The sequence below is a fragment of the Galleria mellonella genome, unplaced genomic scaffold (assembly GCF_026898425.1).
Source record: "Galleria mellonella isolate WM207_F2 unplaced genomic scaffold, CSIRO_AGI_GalMel_v1 utg40, whole genome shotgun sequence".
NCBI classification, from domain to species: Eukaryota; Metazoa; Arthropoda; class Insecta; order Lepidoptera; family Pyralidae; genus Galleria; species Galleria mellonella.
The window spans coordinates 7041717-7063231 of NW_026442094.1; the positions used below are offsets into that span (position 1 = coordinate 7041717).

Here is a 21515-nt window from a genome sequence, read left to right on the forward strand (position 1 = left end):
CAGGGTCGGCAACGCACGCGTAATACCTCTGGTATTCATAGGCTATGGTAACCACTTACCATCAGGTGGGCCGTATGCTTGTTTGCCACCACAGTGGTATAAAAAAAGTTTTTCAGATATCGCTGCGCATAAAGTCTATATCATCCACTCGTTTCTTGGGATAGGCATTAGAAAACAAATTGTTTATATAAAATATTATAAAAATGAAACACTTTTCGTTCGTTTACCATAAAATAAAAAAAAAATAATGAACCGATTTTAATGATTCTTTCATTTATACAGAATTACATTATCAACGAGTAACGTAACGGTAGGGCTGTGTTATTTAAATAAAAACCGGGGCTGGTCACTTGTATAATTTAAAAAGGATTATCACTTATTTCCTGTTCCGGAAGGCACGTAAAGCCGTCGTCGGGAAAGTTAAATCATAATCCTTCTAGTGTAATGAAGGTTGCGTAAAAATTCTTCTCACACACACAGCCCTCAGACGTGATTCGGTAGGTAAAGGGAACACGATCTTAGTGTAGGAATATTAAAAAAAAAAATCTAAACTAGTATTAAATATACAAACGTGTTACACAGAGTGGGTAAAGTAAATAACACAAGAAAAATAAATTCATATTTTTTAATAAAACTTTCTCCTTATAAATCCATCGATTGCTAACATAATAATAATAGTGTAAGGATAAGAAGAACAAATAAGCCATATCTCAAAGTGTTATACATAAATACATTATATATAATTTGATGACAGCTAACAAACAACCTTCCAATGTGTGGGCCGCACCGTGACGTCATGCACACACATACACGCACGCACGCACGCGAGTGACAGACCGCCATCTTGTTCAACAGACTCGCTAACGTCAAAACGTAAAAAAAAAACTGTCACTTCATTAGTGATTGGTTAGTATGCACTAAAAACATCTAAAGCATTAAATTTGTACACCGTAACACAATCTATTATATTATTAGGCATTATTGAACATTTTTTAGAGAAATAAAACTCCGCAATGTAATAAATTAAACAATATCTCAAATAAACTGGTTTAATATTAATAAACATTAAAAAAATGCCATATATATTTATTGTAACAAATTGTACAATTGTTTTCTGCAATAATACAAATAGAAAATTATTTATTATCGTTGAAAAATTAAAGATTGTAATACCTCCCATCTTTGGATTAACATCTTTACAGCATAATATTAGCTAATACTTCAATTTAAAGGCAAGTAAATTTAGTTCAACACAATCGATTATTTGATATTAATCGGATTTCACAGATTATGTTACGATTGAAAATTTTATAACGGCGGCCAGCCACAATACACCGTGATGTATCAACATACAATCTCGTATTATAAAAAAAAAAAAATCATAAGACCTCAATACATAGTCAAGACATAATTTAATTACAGAAAAAAAATGGAGTAATAAACATGAACATTACAAGTAATGATTCGTTTAGAAGCCTACACACAGAATAGCAACGGGTTGGTGTAATGACTACTCCCGCTTGCTACCTGCCTGTGAGGCTTTGAATTCCTGACGAGCACAGTTCATTGCAAAATTATTTATATTGATTTGAAGCGTTCTCGCAATTAACTGTGCTCCAGAAATACAGTAGAGCCCCGATAATCCGATATCTAGATTCATGCAAACGGTTTTAATTCGAACTGTAAGGAAATGATAGAACTGAGAATGAAAACAAAAAAATACGAAAAAAATTAGCCACAAATTATGTCACCATCGAATGATTGCCGCTCAAACTATGGTATATAATTTGAGCAGATACAAATTATGTCTATTTGATATAAGAAAAAAAAGTGTAAATTTTTACAATTGAAGGGTCCCGAGATTGATCACAATCTCACCTGATGGTGAACGGTGAAAGGTGGTCTAAGATGAAGCTCGCGGGCTCACGAATAGCCTATTCACATTTTCCTTAAATTGGTGCAGATTACATTTGGATGGAACAACTTAAGCAAGAGGATTTCCACTCGTTGGCTGTACGCATGGTGAAACAAGGTGCAAAGCTTCGTGTCTCTACATAGTATGTCTAATTGATGTCTTATAAAGATTTCTTTCAATAAATAGGATCGCTTTGACCAAAACATATTATTTTATGACTAATTTATTAAGTCCCCCAAATAAATGCAGTTTTCTTTGGGAAATTCATACTTTTTTTCACTAACGTACATAGAAAAAATCCTAATAAAAATACTACAATCCTTACAGCTCCATAAGAAGTGTTCGTTGTTACCCAGTTTGAATTATCGAGGCTCTATTGCAGTTAAATATTATTAGAAAAACCTACTGTGTTATGAAACATGGAGTACAATACTGGCGTTCAAGCCAGCGGTGACAATTTGTTATAACTACTACATTAATAAGTATTGATTAATGTTCGGAGACTAACATTACAAAGATACGTGTAACAAATCATTAGACATTTCGCTGTAATATATACATATATACCATATGTATACAAAATGTATGGCTTTGTATACAATACTCGTATGTACAGTACAGCGTTTGATACATAGGTCAGTATATAAAATACATTAGTTTTTCCATAAAGCACAAATTTAGTATATAAACAGCTTCAGTATACGACGAATTGATTTCAACAAATCCATCGGTCGCTACACATATCTGCGTAACAATGTGTTAAGAAGTTTAGGAAAATTCAATTATAATATAACCCTATGAAAAAACAAACAATAGAGGACTCGAGGAAACAGGGATGTATTAGAGAAATAATAATTAATATATATATATATATATATATATATATATATTTTTTTTTTTTTTAATGCTAACTACTTATGATACAAACATTATTTATGCCATGTCGTTAAATAACTTATTAATTATTATTGTATTTGTTAAGCATATTTCTTTTGACATCTTGTTGCGAGTTCTTCCCGAATATTCGACCGTCTCATATTTCATTGTATTGAGAAGTTTATCTGACAGTATAGCATTCTTTCTAGCTGTTAAAAGTATTTTTTGTACATTTTTTATATGATCCAAGATCAAACAGTAACAATCAGGCATGGGTAATATAGATTCGATATCTATACATTGGGTTTCTCTGGACATTGATGGCGGAAAGGTCATCGCCCATATCGAACGGATATCTATTTTCGAATATGTTAAAAGTCTGTTATCCAATATTATTTTTTGGATAACAGACTTTTAACATATTCGTTATTGGATCAGTATATATATATTGTAACTAAAATATATAGATATTGCTATATATTACCCATCCCTAGTAACAATATGGAATAGCTCGCAATAAGATAATACCATTTTAATGCAAATTTGATAACTAAACTATACTAACGATTGATATATTTAGGAGACTATATTTTCAGCCTATTTTCTGTTAAACATTGACTTTATTTCACAATGATTGACAGAAACGAGTCAATTTGACAGAGAACGTGTTGATCAATACAAAGCTAGCTCTGTCCTCTTCACGCCTACTACACTTGTATAGCTATCTCTTTTCTATTACCGATGATCGATCGATCAATGAATCGATTACCTCGATTTATGTTTGCATTAAAACAGCATTCGTATGAAAAAACGCTATATCCGTTAAACCTATTGTTTCTTAAACACAATCGGCGTTGTAAGGTCGTAACACGTTGAAATGACTAAATATCGACCCAAGTTCACTGTTAATATGAAACAAATTAGGTTTCTCACTGATTACAATGGCATTAGAAGCCCACTCTCATACTAATCTCAGTCCGATAGAGCAGCTTGTGCACGCAAATGTGGACGCAATTCTGAAATGATATCTATCCTGGTCGCACTCGCGAGCCTCCCTATATATCTGTCGCGGTCGATTTGATAATAAAGCAACAACGCGTTTCTTTAGCTAGGCTCACGTGCAGTTTCATTTTTAAGATGTCCTTAATATAATAATGACACGATTTCCTGACCAATTTGATGATTTTCCATCATTATTTACTCGAGAAATTATTTCATTTAAAGAAACCAGATGAATATTTGAGGAATTATTTAAGTATATAGAAAAAGGTCTATTTAGAAAAATTTACGTCTGTTTGGTCAAGAATCTAAGCGTAAAGTAACGAGGCCACAGGAATATTAAATTTAATTTCAAATCTTACGTAAAATCTTTTGGCCTTATAAGGCAGGACTTTCCTAGCATGGAAACACTTACTGAGGATCAATAAGTATTATAAATATATATATTTTGTATAACACATCTGTATTTTTTGTTGAATAAATTATTATTATTTATTAATTCATTAAATAACAAATGGAAATAAATAAATTTGTCAGGAAATTGTGACATTACAATTATTTGTAACAATCCCGACGAGGGCATCTTAATAAAAACATCACAATAAATAAAAACTTATATAATTTACAAATAACAGTAATACAGTACTGTACTAGCACAGCTTCCTATACACAACCTATCAAACGTGAACAATGATTTGACGAGAATCATTAATGACCCCTCCCCGCGTCGAGAAACAAACTAAAATAACGATAGACACGTTTTCGCTACTGCATGCAGACATACACAACGGGACAGCAACGAGCACCATCTCGTTGCATCCAGTGCATACAACAGCGAAAAGATTTCAATATGTTCAATATTTGTCAAGGGAGTCACTACATCTTTACAAACAAACCAACGGATCTCTAAAGATGATATTTCCATTCATTCAAAACGATTTAAAATTATTTAATAGCCAGTTACATGGCAACTATACAACATGTACTTTTATAACATTTCTCACGAGCGATAATACAAAATTTTAAATATTTTGAGAGAATGAAAAGCAAAAAAAAAAAAAAAAAAACAAAAATATAAATTCACCCGAAGGTTGAATCAGATACGTTAATCGGTTTGTACAGATGGAGCAGGCCTAACAATGTCCCGTCTAGTCCCATAAAAATGATGCACAGTTCATTTCGAACTTTACAGATTTTTTTTTAATAATGAAAACATTAATAATTCCCTATTTCAAAAGTCAAGCGGTGAATACCTTTTGTTATTGCCTATACGCAAATTAAAAAAAGCTATCAATCTTCGTAGAATCGAGGAGTTGCAATATAAATGCATTAATAATTATATTATTATAATTTAGTGTCTTCTACTTCTCTGCTACAGCATCCATTCGACGAATAATCCCCATTGCAGTCTTCCATCTCTTTCTTTCAAATTAAGACGTTAGTTTAAAAGAAAGAGATGAAACATTTTAATTTATGATTACAGCAAATTGATTAATAATATACAATAAACATGTGTTTTTAATCACCTATTTTATTTGTTTTAATCAATTTAATTTTGTTTATTTTTGCTATTACAGAGGAATTTAATGTTACGAAAGTGTTTTCAGCAAAACAAGTACAAACAGTTGATTAAAATACATAATTGGCCTTTTATAACTCCATTTTATATATATAGGCTTTATTAGTTTTAAACAAAAGCTATTTCAGTAATCGTGAGCTAGTTGGGAGGTTTCGTATCGTCGAACACAAGCGGCGTAGCAGATGCCAACACGCCGTTTCCAACGCATAGATATTGGCTGTATAATTCACAAACCGGTAAGAGGGCGCCATATTGGCTTCACGTTCCGTTCCACGTACAAACGATTTGTCATTCCACATTTGTATCGAATTTTTTTTTTTCAATTTGGGACATGCGATTTATTAATTTCTACTATACTATTTTTACATTTCTCCTATATTGTCTAATGATATTAACAGAAATTATGTTAATGTGTAGCACCAAAATTAAACTAAAATAACTACCAAAGGCACCGTTCGTATATTATATTAAATCAAAACTAGATCTAGCGTCCTCTATATAGCGTAAAACGTTATAAATCCTGTGAATGTTGATTAAAATATTCATTTTTAATAATTGCATTATTGTGTATTAAAATAATTTATATATTTATCCTTTGGGAGATGGCTATATTATAATGCTGTTTTGCTTCACAATTCTCGTCTTTATAGTCATTGTAAGTAAGCGATATTTCCCATGTTAGGGCCAATATGATTAATAAAATTAATTATTAAAATTGTTTCATATTATATACAGTGCGTATTAAGGATCATATTTGTCAACCATGCATCCAAATCATGGGAATAACGCCTTCAACTCACAGGTAATAAATATTAATTTCGTATATACATTTGATTGTACCTACGCCTGTTCCAAATTTAAATCACCTTTTACCGGACCGCACATTCGATCGCGTAAGCCACTCCACCTAGCAGCCAATATGTACGCTATGAAAACATTCAATTTCGAACCCTAGTGACGTGTAATTAAATAGCATTTTGCAGTGTCAACGGATGATTGTGTGCCCCGTGGCCGTTGTGCGTTGTGAAGTCGTCCTCTATCAGTTTGGGAACGTCGGCCTTTGTTTGACTCTCGTTGAGGCGTTCTGTTTGTATGAAGTTGGCCGATATGTGGCCAACGTTGGTCGTTTGGTTGCCGTTGTTGGTCTCTGGCGCTGGCGCGTTGTCTATTTGCTTGTTGGCTGTCGACTGCTCTTCAGATTTGTCCTCAATCTAGAATAAATTATTGATTTATTATATTAAATAATGGTATGACACTTTATTTAATACTACATAAAATAATAATAATAATTAATTAATCGCCATTGTGGTGGACTTAAATTTATTTAGTTTTATATCTAAAAAAAATAGGTACATACATTATTGTGTTCGGACAGCCCTAGAAGGTCGGCAGTGAGGTTGCCATTGTTGGTGGCCGCGGTCTGAGTGCCGGGCGGCTCCGCAGGCTGTAAATACAGACATTTGAATTGTTAGAAGCACATTTACTGCTCGTAATGGGTATAGATATCCGACTGTAATGGGTATAGATATCCGACTGTTATGGGTATAGATATCCGACTGTTATGGGTATAGATATCCGACTGTTATGGGTATAGATATTAGACTGTTATGGGTATAGATATCCGACTGTAACGGGTATAGATATCCGACTGTAATGGGTATAGATATCCGACTACTATGGGTACAGATATCCGACTATTATGGGTATAGATATCCGACTGTTATGGGTATAGATATCCGACTACTATGGGTGCAGATATCCGACTATTATGGGTATAGATATCCGACTACTACGGGTATAGATATCCGACTGTCGGATCTGTTAATTTTCGAAAACAAATGAACAATTTTCAATATTTCTGGTCCTTCGTGATCATCCTTATGTTCAACCCTGGTACTCACCTGACTAGTGCCAAAACCTAACAAATCTTCCGTGACTACTGCGTTCCCGTTGTCGCCACTAGAGGGCGCGTCCGCCGCGTGCTGCTGCGGCGCGGCCGCTGGCTGCGCGGGCTGTGGCTGTTGAGGCTGAGGCTGCGGCGGCGGCTGGGAGTTAGTCTCTTGCGTTTGAGACGGTTCAGATGCAGGCGGCGCATCTGATGCTTGGCTTGCGGCTTTTTCTTGTTGCTTTTTGTCTTCTTCCGCTTGCTGTAAACATAAACATGGTTTCTTGAATATTGTCTTACATTTTAGGTGACATATTTAATGGAAATGAATTACTTTCCGTTAGAAGCTTCATACAGAAAGGAAGGGACAGGTTGGCCAAAACGTATATTACGTATATTATATTGCTTTTTTATGTTTATTAGTATTTACTATAAAATATTATAATTTCTTTATATTATGACATATCATAGATTACATAATTTTAAATGAACAAAAAAAAAAATACGAAAAACAATTAAAAGTTTCCAAAAAGAATTTCCACTTGTTTTCAGTTCAGAATAATGGTCTGAATTCACTGTTCAGTTTTTGCCAACCTGTCTCTTACACCCTGTATATTAGTTTATTTATGCATCATGAGGTTATATAAAATACATAAATTAATTGCCATTTGCATGAACCTTGTTTGGGTGTTTTTTTTTATACAATTTAGAATGGCAATCAAGCTGACGGCCCACCTGATGGAAAGTGGTAAAGGTCGTCTATAGACATGAGCAGTACCATGGACATAACAGAGTATACTGTTTCGCCCATGATACCCCCCATGCGTTGCCATTCCTAAGGACTCAGATGTTATTCCTCTTGTAATTATTAGAGACTAAGGGCCCCATTGCCAGCAATATACCCAACTAGGTGACCTGTTGTTGATGTTAGGGTACTTAATATTATTTTTATTTACATTACTTTTATTGTGTTATTTCAATCGATGTATGTTATGTGCGTGCGTGCGAGTGTGTGTGTGCGCGCGACGCGCTCGCGCTCCTGCCGCTCGGCGTCCTCGCCACGTGCGTGTTGCTGTGCGTGTGCGTGTGTGTGTGCGGGTGCGTGTGCGGGTGCGTGTGCGTCACCTTCTTGAGGCGCGTGCGCGCCATGATGGCCTCGACGCGCTGCTTGCGCGCGACGCGCTCGCGCTCCTGCCGCTCGGCGTCCTCGCCACGTGCGTGTTGCTGTGCGTGTGCGTGTGTGTGTGCGGGTGCGTGTGCGGGTGCGTGTGCGTCACCTTCTTGAGGCGCGTGCGCGCCATGATGGCCTCGACGCGCTGCTTGCGCGCGACGCGCTCGCGCTCCTGCCGCTCGGCGTCCTCGCCACGTGCGTGTTGCTGTGCGTGTGCGTGTGTGTGTGCGGGTGCGGGTGCGTGTGCGTCACCTTCTTGAGGCGCGTGCGCGCCATGATGGCCTCGACGCGCTGCTTGCGCGCGACGCGCTCGCGCTCCTGCCGCTCGGCGTCCTCGCCACGTGCGTGTTGCTGTGCGTGTGCGTGTGTGTGTGCGGGTGCGGGTGCGTGTGCGTCACCTTCTTGAGGCGCGTGCGCGCCATGATGGCCTCGACGCGCTGCTTGCGCGCGACGCGCTCGCGCTCCTGCCGCTCGGCGTCCTCGCCACGTGCGTGTTGCTGTGCGTGTGCGTGTGTGTGTGCGGGTGCGTGTGCGGGTGCGTGTGCGTCACCTTCTTGAGGCGCGTGCGCGCCATGATGGCCTCGACGCGCTGCTTGCGCGCGACGCGCTCGCGCTCCTGCCGCTCGGCGTCCTCGCCACGTGCGTGTTGCTGTGCGTGTGCGTGTGTGTGTGCGGGTGCGGGTGCGTGTGCGTCACCTTCTTGAGGCGCGTGCGCGCCATGATGGCCTCGACGCGCTGCTTGCGCGCGACGCGCTCGCGCTCCTGCCGCTCGGCGTCCTCGCCACGTGCGTGTTGCTGTGCGTGTGCGTGTGTGTGTGCGGGTGCGGGTGCGTGTGCGTCACCTTCTTGAGGCGCGTGCGCGCCATGATGGCCTCGACGCGCTGCTTGCGCGCGACGCGCTCGCGCTCCTGCCGCTCGGCGTCCTCGCCACGTGCGTGTTGCTGTGCGTGTGCGTGTGTGTGTGCGGGTGCGGGTGCGTGTGCGTCACCTTCTTGAGGCGCGTGCGCGCCATGATGGCCTCGACGCGCTGCTTGCGCGCGACGCGCTCGCGCTCCTGCCGCTCGGCGTCCTCGCCACGTGCGTGTTGCTGTGCGTGTGCGTGTGTGTGTGCGGGTGCGGGTGCGTGTGCGTCACCTTCTTGAGGCGCGTGCGCGCCATGATGGCCTCGACGCGCTGCTTGCGCGCGACGCGCTCGCGCTCCTGCCGCTCGGCGTCCTCGCCACGTGCGTGTTGCTGTGCGTGTGCGTGTGTGTGTGCGGGTGCGTGTGCGGGTGCGTGTGCGTCACCTTCTTGAGGCGCGTGCGCGCCATGATGGCCTCGACGCGCTGCTTGCGCGCGACGCGCTCGCGCTCCTGCCGCTCGGCGTCCTCGCCACGTGCGTGTTGCTGTGCGTGTGCGTGTGTGTGTGCGGGTGCGTGTGCGGGTGCGTGTGCGTCACCTTCTTGAGGCGCGTGCGCGCCATGATGGCCTCGACGCGCTGCTTGCGCGCGACGCGCTCGCGCTCCTGCCGCTCGGCGTCCTCGCCACGTGCGTGTTGCTGTGCGTGTGCGTGTGTGTGTGCGGGTGCGTGTGCGGGTGCGTGTGCGTCACCTTCTTGAGGCGCGTGCGCGCCATGATGGCCTCGACGCGCTGCTTGCGCGCGACGCGCTCGCGCTCCTGCCGCTCGGCGTCCTCGCCACGTGCGTGTTGCTGTGCGTGTGCGTGTGTGTGTGCGGGTGCGGGTGCGTGTGCGTCACCTTCTTGAGGCGCGTGCGCGCCATGATGGCCTCGACGCGCTGCTTGCGCGCGACGCGCTCGCGCTCCTGCCGCTCGGCGTCCTCGCCACGTGCGTGTTGCTGTGCGTGTGCGTGTGTGTGTGCGGGTGCGGGTGCGTGTGCGTCACCTTCTTGAGGCGCGTGCGCGCCATGATGGCCTCGACGCGCTGCTTGCGCGCGACGCGCTCGCGCTCCTGCCGCTCGGCGTCCTCGCCACGTGCGTGTTGCTGTGCGTGTGCGTGTGTGTGTGCGGGTGCGGGTGCGTGTGCGTCACCTTCTTGAGGCGCGTGCGCGCCATGATGGCCTCGACGCGCTGCTTGCGCGCGACGCGCTCGCGCTCCTGCCGCTCGGCGTCCTCGCCACGTGCGTGTTGCTGTGCGTGTGCGTGTGTGTGTGCGGGTGCGGGTGCGTGTGCGTCACCTTCTTGAGGCGCGTGCGCGCCATGATGGCCTCGACGCGCTGCTTGCGCGCGACGCGCTCGCGCTCCTGCCGCTCGGCGTCCTCGCCACGTGCGTGTTGCTGTGCGTGTGCGTGTGTGTGTGCGGGTGCGGGTGCGTGTGCGTCACCTTCTTGAGGCGCGTGCGCGCCATGATGGCCTCGACGCGCTGCTTGCGCGCGACGCGCTCGCGCTCCTGCCGCTCGGCGTCCTCGCCACGTGCGTGTTGCTGTGCGTGTGCGTGTGTGTGTGCGGGTGCGGGTGCGTGTGCGTCACCTTCTTGAGGCGCGTGCGCGCCATGATGGCCTCGACGCGCTGCTTGCGCGCGACGCGCTCGCGCTCCTGCCGCTCGGCGTCCTCGCGCCGCAGCCGCTCGGCGCGCTCGGCGGCGCGGCGCTTGTCCTCCTCCTCGCGCGCGCGCGCCGCCCGCTCCGCCTCCGACCGCGACTGCCGCTCCGCCTCCTCGCGCTCCGCCTGCTGCGCCGCCTGCACGCGTGTACACGTGGGGACAGTCAATGACTATATACTCATACACCCATATCTAATAATATTATATAATAATTTTTTTTTTTATCAATACGATGTCACAGTGATGGAAATGTTATCAAATTATTATTCAATAAAATGTAACGACAGACATTTGATAAACGTATATGGACACAAAACTCGTAACAAAAATATATTCTAAGTACTTTGTATAGAGGATTTAGTAAATGAAATCCATAGTATGGACACTGTATAATATTGGATTAAATCATACTAATTTTAAGTTTTTTATTGTTAAATCCTATGCGTGTACTATTATGGTCCTTCGAGCCGGATATGAGAAAACTACAATTAAATTATATAAAGAACGAAATAAAACTAATTTCTCTATCCCTTGGTATGATACCCGTTCTAACACACTTCAAATATTCAACACTAAATATAAGTTCAGATCGCATACCTCAATAGCCTTTCTCAGCTTCTCCTCCTCCTGCTGCCGCTGCAGGCGCGCCAATTCCCGTGCCTCCTCCTCCTCCCGCCGCTGTCGCTCCTCCTCCAGCCGCTGTCGCTCAGCTTCCTCCTCCGCTTCGCGCTGCAATCTGAAATATTTGCATACTGATTGTTACCACTAAATTTCCTTACAATGATCGAATTGTTCCGTTTTTCACTTTTTGATTAATTATTTAATAATACTTCAAACCCTTTCGTTTCAATATGTCTCTCTAATTGTTACTTATAATAATTTATATTTCTTTGAGGGGAACTATAAAGAATTTTCATTCATTAATTCAAATTTATATAAGTAGAAGTACCTCTGTCTCTCGAGTTCGGCCTGCCGCTCGGCCTCCTCGCGGGCTCGCCGCCTGCGTTCAGCCAGTGCTGCTTTCGCTTCTTCCGCGGTTGTGATACGCCGCGCGGTCATCGATGCTGAGCATAAGAGAAGAATTGACATTTAATCATTAATCACAATGAGCAATCACAATACTTACTATTAAAGAGAAGGGATTATTTGTTATAGGGACTAGTGATTATAGTAGACCGAGTGTCGACCTCTGTCCAGTTTAAGTGGGACGTTGCTGCCCATCCCTTGACCATAAGTTCCTTTAGTCGCCTCTTACGATACTCATGGGAATGGAAGGGGTGGCCTATTCTATGCCGGGACCACACGACGACGGAGGTACAATGGGATATAAACCTGCAGAGGTGTAGATGTGGGCTTGATGATATTTATATATATATATATATATATATATATATATATATATATATATATATATATATATATATATATATATATATATATATATATATATATATATATATATATATATATATATATATATATATATAGATTTAGAAGGAGTGAGAGAAAGAAAGATTTAGTACGAGATTGTATAATGAATAATATTTACAGTAAATAAATCCAGATATAATAAGTCGCGATACAAAATATTGTTCGGTAAAATTGCTAAGACAAGGAGATTGTCAAGAACGTCACTATTTACATTTCTACAACTATGTAGGTTTGAAAGAGGTTGATAGCCTACATCACTCTCCCTCATGAGACCTTGTTAAGGGCTATAGAAATCTGGAAATTGGACACGACGTCCAGAACGAGTAGTTCTAGCTACAGAATTGTTCGTGTCTTGGTTGTTAAGTGTGGTGTGATCATTTAAAATGTAGGCGGGTTTCAATCTATCTATCGAAATAGTGACTTCTTTACCTTTGATGAGCAATTTAAAGGTTTTATCACCTCTGTGTAATACAAGATAAGGTCCAGTATATGCTGGTTGGAGAGAACTACGCAATGCGTCTTCGCGAAGGAATACGTAATTGGTAGTAGCAAGATCTCTGAAAATAAATATTTTGTCATTTCTATGACGAGAAGCTGCAACAGGTTTGATTTTATCGGCGAATAAACGTAAACGTGCCATAAAATCAGTGACATCTGTAGAACCTTCGAAATGGCGATCGAAAAACTCGCCTGGAATTCTTAAAGGTTCTTCATAGATAAGTTCTGCTGAAGAAGCTTGTAAGTATTCCTTAAAAGACTTTCGTATGCCCAATAGTACCCACGGAAAGTAGTCCGAGTACTATTCGCATGACACATGATGGAAGTCTTAAGCTGCCTGTGGAACTTTTCAACAAGACCGTTAGACGCTGGATGGTAGGCTGTAGTTTGTTTTTGTTCGAACTCTGTAATCTGAGACAATTGTTCGAATAGAGCCGATTCAAATTGGCGGCCACGGTCCGTAACAATTTGCTCAGGACAGCCGAATCTAGAAATCCAGCTTGAAAGTAAAGCCTTGACAACAGTTTCAGCTAAAATATCGGTTATATTGCTTCTGGCTATCTAGTAAAATGGTCGATGGCAGTGAGACAATACCGGTATCCCTGAGACAGAGGCATGGGACCGACAAGGTCAATATGCACTACCTTAAATCGTGCTCGAGGTAAGTCGTAAGTGCCCAACGGAGCAGACACGTGATGACTTAATTTAGATCGCTGACAAGCCAGACAAGATTTAGCCCACACTCTGCAGTCCTTTCTGATGCCGAGCCATACAAAGCGTTGAGCTACTATTTTAGCAGACGTGTTAGACCCTGGATGGCTCAGAGTATGAAGACTGTCGAATACTTCCTTTCTGAGGATTTTGGGAATAAATGGCCTAGAAGTTGTTGTACAGATATCACAATACAATGAGATACAACTCCTAGGTAATTCCATTTTCTCTAGGCGTAAAGAATTTGGCTATCAACCTCTTTCAAACCTACAAACCATTTGTGATTGAAACTTTACAAAAACAGAAAGTCTGCGAAGTTCCAACATTGCGTAAGTCATTTCTTTGCAGTTTTCATGTTTTAATTTGATTCGATTATTAAGAGTAATAGGGCGAGCACTTGAGTTAATCGGAAACCCACATTTTAAATATTTGTCCTATATTAAAACTATTTTTTTAAATACGACTTTTGAATCGTCAAAACTTCACTGACGAAACACTGCTTTCCATCTAGATGACACTGATTGTAATGTAATGTAATGTAAATAGGACTCTATTTTCCGCGCTTAGCCTCTGATTTGAGCCTTTGTGATGGTACTGATTAATATTTCTAGAATAATGTATGACTGTAGATGTAGGTATATTTTAAATGCACACTTACCTGTCATTTCAGATTCGTCAGTCTTCTCTAGCGAGGGTTCCTTCTTCTCTTCCCTTCTCTCGTTCACTTTCTGTTCCTCTTTCTTCTCAACCTTTTGCTCCTCTTTGTTTTCCACTTTTTGTTCTTCTCTCTTCTCTGTGGGCTTCTCTTCTTTCACCACGGGCGGTGTTGTTTCTTTTTCGACAGGCTTCACTTCTTCTACTGGTTTATTATCTACTAATTTCTGTTCGGGCTTCGATGGTTTTGCTTCTACCTCTATGTTTTCTTTGTTTTCGTTTACCTAAACATTTTTGTAATAAATTATTGTACAGTTAATAATGTAAAAAAAATGGCATTTCAGTGTGATAAAAGGTCACATTTTTTACATATATGATTCCATTGTTTCTGTCTACTCCAATGGAAGACAGGCGTGCCAGATATGAATGTATGAATGTACAAACAAGTTTAAAGCGCCGTAAAAGAATCTCCCAATCTTCCCATTAAAAAATAAAATTATAAAGTAGCATTATTTAGTTATAATCTTTCGAGAATGGTAGAAATAATTTAGTTAGGAACAATAATTAGTACACAAATTCAATTAAGCATAAATACACAGCTTTTGTTTGTAAATTGGCATTTTGTGTTGAAAAAAAAAAATGTAAAAGTGTCATAAGTTATATGTGTTTAGGTTCCTCAGATACAGGTTCGACCCATATGGGGATCATAGTTAAACAATTTTGTAATTTATTGTTTTTTTTTTTTAAATAAACATATGGCGTTATAAATTTATATTTTTTTTGTTCGAAATAGCAATTAGAAGTATAAAAGGCGATCTTATCGCTGAAGTAATCTCTTCCAGGCAACCTTCGAGGAGAGAATAGATATTTTGTACTTATGACATATTTGTCTAGGGCTGAGTACTGTAAATGCCAGTGTACCTTATTGTCTAAGTTTTGGTCGTGGGTGTGCCGCTCCCCGTTGTGTATCTGGAGCGCTTCCAACTTCTGCGACACCTCGATCGCGCTCACCTGCGACTTGTCGCGCTCCGACGACGACCACGCCGACGACTGCAAACACCCATTCAATTACAGAGTGAAATTGAAATAGTTTGCATACTTTCAATGAACGGTTTCATTTGTGAAATTCATAAAAAGAACGTTCACTTAAACAAATAAAAGTTGTTAATTGTTTAAAAATCAAAAACAAATATAAAATACAAAACATAGTATTCCACAAAAAAAAAATCAAGTTATTTTGATTTAAAATCTAAACTACAGGATCGATTTTGATAAAACTTCTATAGGAACAATCTATAAGTATACTGTTGATAGAAAAAGCATTTTCCAAATCGGTTTACAACTGACGGAGTTATGAGGTACAAACATAAAAAAAAACCTATAAGCAAATTAAGAGCCTACGTCTGTAGGCAGGGTTAACATTCTATTATCACTTATCGAAAAAAGAAACAAGACAATACCTTGTCGCGGTCGACGCGGCGTGCGTTGGGCGGCGACAGCGAGCGGCCCGGCGACGCTGACGTTGACTTGCCGCGCTGTTCACAATTACATTACATTACATTATTTTATTTTGTTATATATATATACACATATATATTGGCCCAATAAAAGATATATTAGATATCGGTTATCCAATATATAATATCGAAACGAGGAACCCGCTCGTAATAAATTAAGATATCTAACTGGTATCGGCGATTTTTTGACATTGTAATGGGTTGTCATCAATGTCCCGAAGTACTCAATATATAGATATCGGATATAATATCCGATATATAGGTGGGTAATCCCACCTCTACAAATATATAATTATTTTGCGACAATATACTAAACATGCATAAGGCTAGCGGCGTCTTATCTAGTGTATCTTCAGTTGCCAATCTTCGCCGACGTAAGATTGGTGACATGTATTACTCATATTCAAATCCTGTCGTGTATTTTACATTGACTGCTGAGCTTAAGATCTATCAGACAACGAGAATCGTCTGACTATGACGCATTAGTTAAGAAAATACACAATGCGATGTTGCCGATCTACCGTCCATGTAGGATCGGCGACACGGCGGTTGCAGACAAATGCTAGGCGCTGCCATCTAATTAAATTTAAACCTCTGACCGCGTATTTTTTTTTTTTTTTGCTTTATTTTCACACATCGCTTTAACAACAAACAGCAGTACGAGTATTTAGCCATCTAGCGAGATTCTGAGGAACAATATCAATCTACCAAAACAAAAATCGCGGGATAACAACGTCGATAAACATAAAAAATGAGAGCACGTCGAAATCGCGGGATGCGTAAAATTAAACTAGTGGATACTGCACGCGGAAATCGCGGAATGTCCGGTAAGAGGGTTAAATGTAACCTAAGTACGAGGTCTGTCCGGAAAGTTCGTATAAAAGTGTTCTGGAATGCGAGAAAGAGGAGTGGGGAGGCCAGGTAAGCGCAGGACCCCTTCCTTATGTCCCTAACAATGCTTCAGTTCTGGTCTGACCGCCGTGCGGTGCGAACTGGCTTGTCACGCCATCTGTGAAGTTACCTCTTAACGAAACCCCGTCGGCATGGAGCCCGCTTCCGTTGAAGAGCAGCGCGTCGTAATCAAGTTTCTCTCGAAACTCGGCAAGAATGGCCGTGAAATTTTTGCCGATCTCAGAACAGTTTATGGGGATGATGCTGTGAAGGAACCAACCGTCCACAAGTGGCTAAAAAGATTCAGAGAGGGCCGAGAAAGAGTTCGATGTTCGGGGGATTGTCCATCAAGAATTCGTCCCTCCAGGCCAGACAGTTGATGGAAAATTCTACGTCGATGTGCTCAGACGCCTCAAAGCTCGTGTGGCACGAGTTCGTCCAGAATTGGCGCGAGAGGGGCGTTGGATTCTTCACCACGACAATGCCCCTGCTCACACCTCTCTTGTTGTCCGTGAGTTTTTGAGTAAAAATTCCATTACGGTGACCGAACACCCCCCTATTCGCCGGATTTGGCCCCGTGTGACTTCTTCTTGTTCCCAAAAACCAAATTGGTACTTCGGGGGCGGCATTTGGGGGACATAAATGAGATAAAAAAAGCTACGACGGGGCAGCTGAGAAACCTACAACCAGAGGACTTTCAAGGAGCCTTCTCACAGTGGAAACGGCGTTGGCACAAGTGCATTATGTCACAGGGGGAGTACTTTGAAGGGGATAAAATTGATTTACCTGAATAATTGTAAAATAAAATTTTTAAAAAACTTTTATACGTACTTTCCGGACAAACCTCGTAGATATTAACCTAAGAGAACTTTTTTTATAGGATGAATGACGACAAATGATGGATTTAGCATTAAATAAAAAAAATCAAAATTCTTGTCTTTTGTTTAAACTGAAAAAAACAAATGTAGGCCCAAGCAATTTTATCGCATACACGCCACTTCTTATATATTTGTACATTATCATTATATTAAAAGGTAATGTGACACTGACCTTATCGTGTTCTTTGGATGGCTTTGGTTTTCTATGTAGCGGCGGCTTGCCTTCTCCCGGCGGTAGTGACAACGCTGTAATGTAAACATTTATTCTATTTATTCGAAAATATGATAAGTACATTACACATTTCACGAAGTGTTCAGGGTCTCTAGACAAGTGGCAAGCGAATTCGTCGATGGAATCGACATCGCTAGCGAGTTCATGAGTTGGAATGAGTCATTCGGCGTTACTATCTCATTCTATCTCACGGACTCGCTTGCGATGTCGATTCTATTGACGAAATCGCTTCTCACTTGTCTAGAGGGCCAGGACAGCTATGGATATAAGCATTTCCAGTGAAATTGAGGAAAGGGCCAAAAAATAGTTTTTTTTTTTACCTTAGATTATATAGATAGAATGTCTCCATACAAATGCTTCAAGAAAAGCGTGTAAACTTTTCCATACAATTTTGCGTGATAAATAGTTTCGAGTGATTTCTTTGTAACTTTATAATTTTTGCATATTTTTAATGCGTAAAATTTCACTTTATTTATTAAATAAATATACATACGTCAAGATACATTGTGTGCGTAAGTATATATAACATTAACAAAAAAAAAGAGAGACAGTTAATTTGACAATTAGTTGCTAAAAAGTTGAATCGTTTCTGAAACTCGATGCTTCTATCTATCTATATAATCCAAGTTTTTTACCATATTTATATATTTGTTTAATAACATTGAATATTTGGAATGGTGTGATGAATGTAAAAAAAGATTGAAATAAAATTAGGTATTTGTTGATTTCGGTACAAAATGAGTGTCGCGCGTAGAGGTGGCTCTCGCTCACTCTTACACGACACGTCGATGTCGCATGATATCACCATTAATGTCGTGCAACATCGACGATGTCTTCGCTGTGTTCGCGTATATAGACACAGAAGCGTATATTTCTTAAGAGATTATAATGGAATGGTAACTCCGCCTGCGCTATCGGTATACGCTGGCGGGGTACTACTCAGGGACGATAGGTACGTAAGTAGTAAATTTATAGGGTAAAGAGGAATAACATCTGAGTCCTTAGAAACGGCAACGCATGGGGAGTATCACACGCGAAACAGTATACTCTGTTAAGCCCATGGTACCGCTCATGTCTTTAAGCGACAGTTACCACTTTCCATCAGCTTGTTTGCCGTTCTAAGTTCCATAAAAAAAAGTAAGAAGGAAAGAGCTGGTCAGTTAGCCTATCGTGATGAATACATCTGGAATTCAGCACGATGGTTACTATGGAGAAGTGGAGGTGTTAGGGTATATTGTTAGCAATGGGAGTGTTTTTTTTTTTGTTTTTTTTTTTTTTGTAAAAGAAACTTTATTTTCTGTAGTTAATTTTTATACGACAACTTTTTTGCTATTTTAGTTTTGCTTATTCAATGGGAGTGTCCCCCCCCCCCACCCCCGCTGTGGTGGTGGTGGCGGTGTGCACTAACCGGGCGTGGTCCTGGTGGCGGCGTGCATGGAGGCGGGTCGCGGGCGGCGCGGCGTGGAGGCGGCGCGGCGCGGCACGTCGGCGGCGGCGCCCACCACGGTGCTGTCGCGCGACACCGACGGCGTCGTCGCGACGCTCGCATCGCCCGCGCCGCCTGCACCACACACCACAACCTCTCCTCTTATACCGTACTTACTACTCCATGTTAGAGCTTAATAAAACCAACATGTAGGTAGGTAGTATTTAAAGTAAATTTATCTATTTATTATGTATAAACTGCTATTGGAGGATTCTTGGATACTTCGCTCATATAGCTCGTCTACATCCGGGCAAGCTAATGTTTGTAGGCAAAATAGAGGAAAAAAGACCACACGGACGATCGCTAAGTCGACCAAATAACCGCCGTTACGGGACTATCATTTGCAGCCGCCGTGCGAAAGGCTGAAGACCGCGCGAAATGGAGAAATATCATAAGAGAGGCAACAAAACCCATTTTAAAGACACGAGCTTCAGTAATGAAGTAGACAAAGGTGTATAAAACGAATTAAATAATAAACGTATTGATAAAACGAATCGTTAAATGTGTTTACACTAAATTCTAGGTCTGTAGGATCAAATCGGCTAATTATTTTTTTTCCCACATTTGTAAATTCGAGGAAAATTTATATGGACAAATATTGTCAGGAAAATTTTAATTTTTTTTTATAAACCGAGCTATAAAATAAATGAAAATTTATAAATTAAGTGTAGATGGAGAAATAAACTAGCCACTATCAACATTTATAGTTTCGAAACAATGGGAATAACCAATTTTTGTTACTTATTTTTGTTTTTACTAGTTAATCTAATGGGAACATTAATGGATTGTCATAGTCTTCAATAAAGGAGAAATATATAATTACTGAATTCGTCATAGTCGTAGAATACTGATGGATCTTTATATATAATATTCGTCAGATCCGTCAGTATTCTACGACTATGACGAATTTATAACAGAACATGAAATATTATATTTTATCTTTAACTACCTGTACGACGTAACTTACAGCCTCCGGGCGACAGTCCATTCACGAGTATGACGCTGGACGAATCATCATTATTATTATCAACAATTTTTTTTTAAATTCAGCCTTCTAAATAGAAACAGATTCCATTTTTTTTTAATTTAATATCTTTTAAAGCCAGTTGTTTATATTTCACAAATATAAACGTTTTTTTCACATATTTTAATTACTAATAAATTTATAAGTATTGTGTATACAACTTTAACATTAATTTTAAAATATATATAAAAAGTAGATTAAAAAGTCTATGATAAATACAAGTAAAATGATAAAAGAGGAAACATCAATAATATTGAGTGATAATTTACAGTATTCTAAGAAACCTACTGCAATCACTATTCGAAAGCGAAAAGTTAGGAATTATAATAATTACATTCAATTTAGTGACATAATATTAAACATTGGACATTTATTTACAACAAGTAAAGCAAAGCTCACGCTGCGTAACACAAGGACATAGATTATATTAAAACATATTGTTACAACCACATGTTCAATTGAAAACATTATTTAAAAAATAAAACTTGACGCATTTAATAAGTTTAAAAAAAAAAAAACCTGAAACCTAACCAAGACAGTTAAAATCAAATGGAGATTGTAGCACTAACATCTCGGAGAAGCCAAAACTTAACAGCAAGATAAAACTCTTACTTCTACTGGAGTAGTAACAGATGGTAGTAAGAGATGTATTTATGTTGCTTAAACTTAGGCCACGAAGCGATATTCAGTGCCTTATATTGACGTATGTCTTTGCAATCTCCGTTTGATTCTAACCTTCTTAGTTCCTTATTCAAAAATTGAAAAAAGAACGCACTCGACATTGGACGAAACAAATAAAAATTACAACGCATGACAAACAAAAAAATCAAACCTGTGTCATAGACAAGTAAAAATATAAAAAAAAAAAATAGAACGTTTTTAATATTAGAACGAAATGAAATTTAAAAAGTCGACGTGTGCGTTACCTCTGGGCGTGTTGACGCCGGTGCCGGCGATGGAGGCGGGCCGCGGGCGCCGCGGGGTGTTGGTGTTCGGGCGGCGAGGCACTGCGGCGGCGAGCGCGCTCCCCGGCCTTGAACCCGGCGTCGTCTCGCCCGACCGCGGCTCTGCGGACACGTGCGCTTGTAGCCGCTAGGGGGCGCTCATGGCACGCACCCCACGTGGGGGTCATGGGGGCCGTGTGTAAGCGGTGCGTAAAAGCTTTTATACATTTTGATATTGTGTTGCGGTTGTGTAATGCTCTTATAACGTAAGTAAGCGTGTCAAAG

At 40.8% G+C, this 21515-nt stretch overlaps 1 protein-coding gene across 5 annotated transcripts in view; it reads right to left on the minus strand.

Moving 5' to 3' along the window:
• Positions 1-611: 611 nt before the first annotated feature.
• LOC113520279 (MAP7 domain-containing protein 2-like) overlaps positions 612-21515 on the minus strand; it is an 85024-nt gene continuing 64120 nt past the window's right edge. For 4 of the 5 annotated variants that reach the window (XM_052898164.1, XM_052898161.1, XM_052898163.1 and 1 more), the window contains 12 exons: positions 21213-21353; positions 19185-19337; positions 17717-17790; positions 15719-15793; positions 15180-15308; positions 14263-14542; positions 11914-12028; positions 11562-11700; positions 10892-11101; positions 7271-7516; positions 6727-6813; positions 612-6580 (listed from right to left, as the gene is read on the minus strand). In XM_052898164.1, the coding sequence (XP_052754124.1) occupies positions 6335-6580; positions 6727-6813; positions 7271-7516; positions 10892-11101; positions 11562-11700; positions 11914-12028; positions 14263-14542; positions 15180-15308; positions 15719-15793; positions 17717-17790; positions 19185-19337; positions 21213-21353 (1895 nt within the window). In that variant the 3' untranslated portion in view covers positions 612-6334. The remainder of the gene's footprint in view (positions 6581-6726; positions 6814-7270; positions 7517-10891; positions 11102-11561; positions 11701-11913; positions 12029-14262; positions 14543-15179; positions 15309-15718; positions 15794-17716; positions 17791-19184; positions 19338-21212; positions 21354-21515) is intronic. The other variant, XM_052898165.1, reaches the window with a different exon arrangement.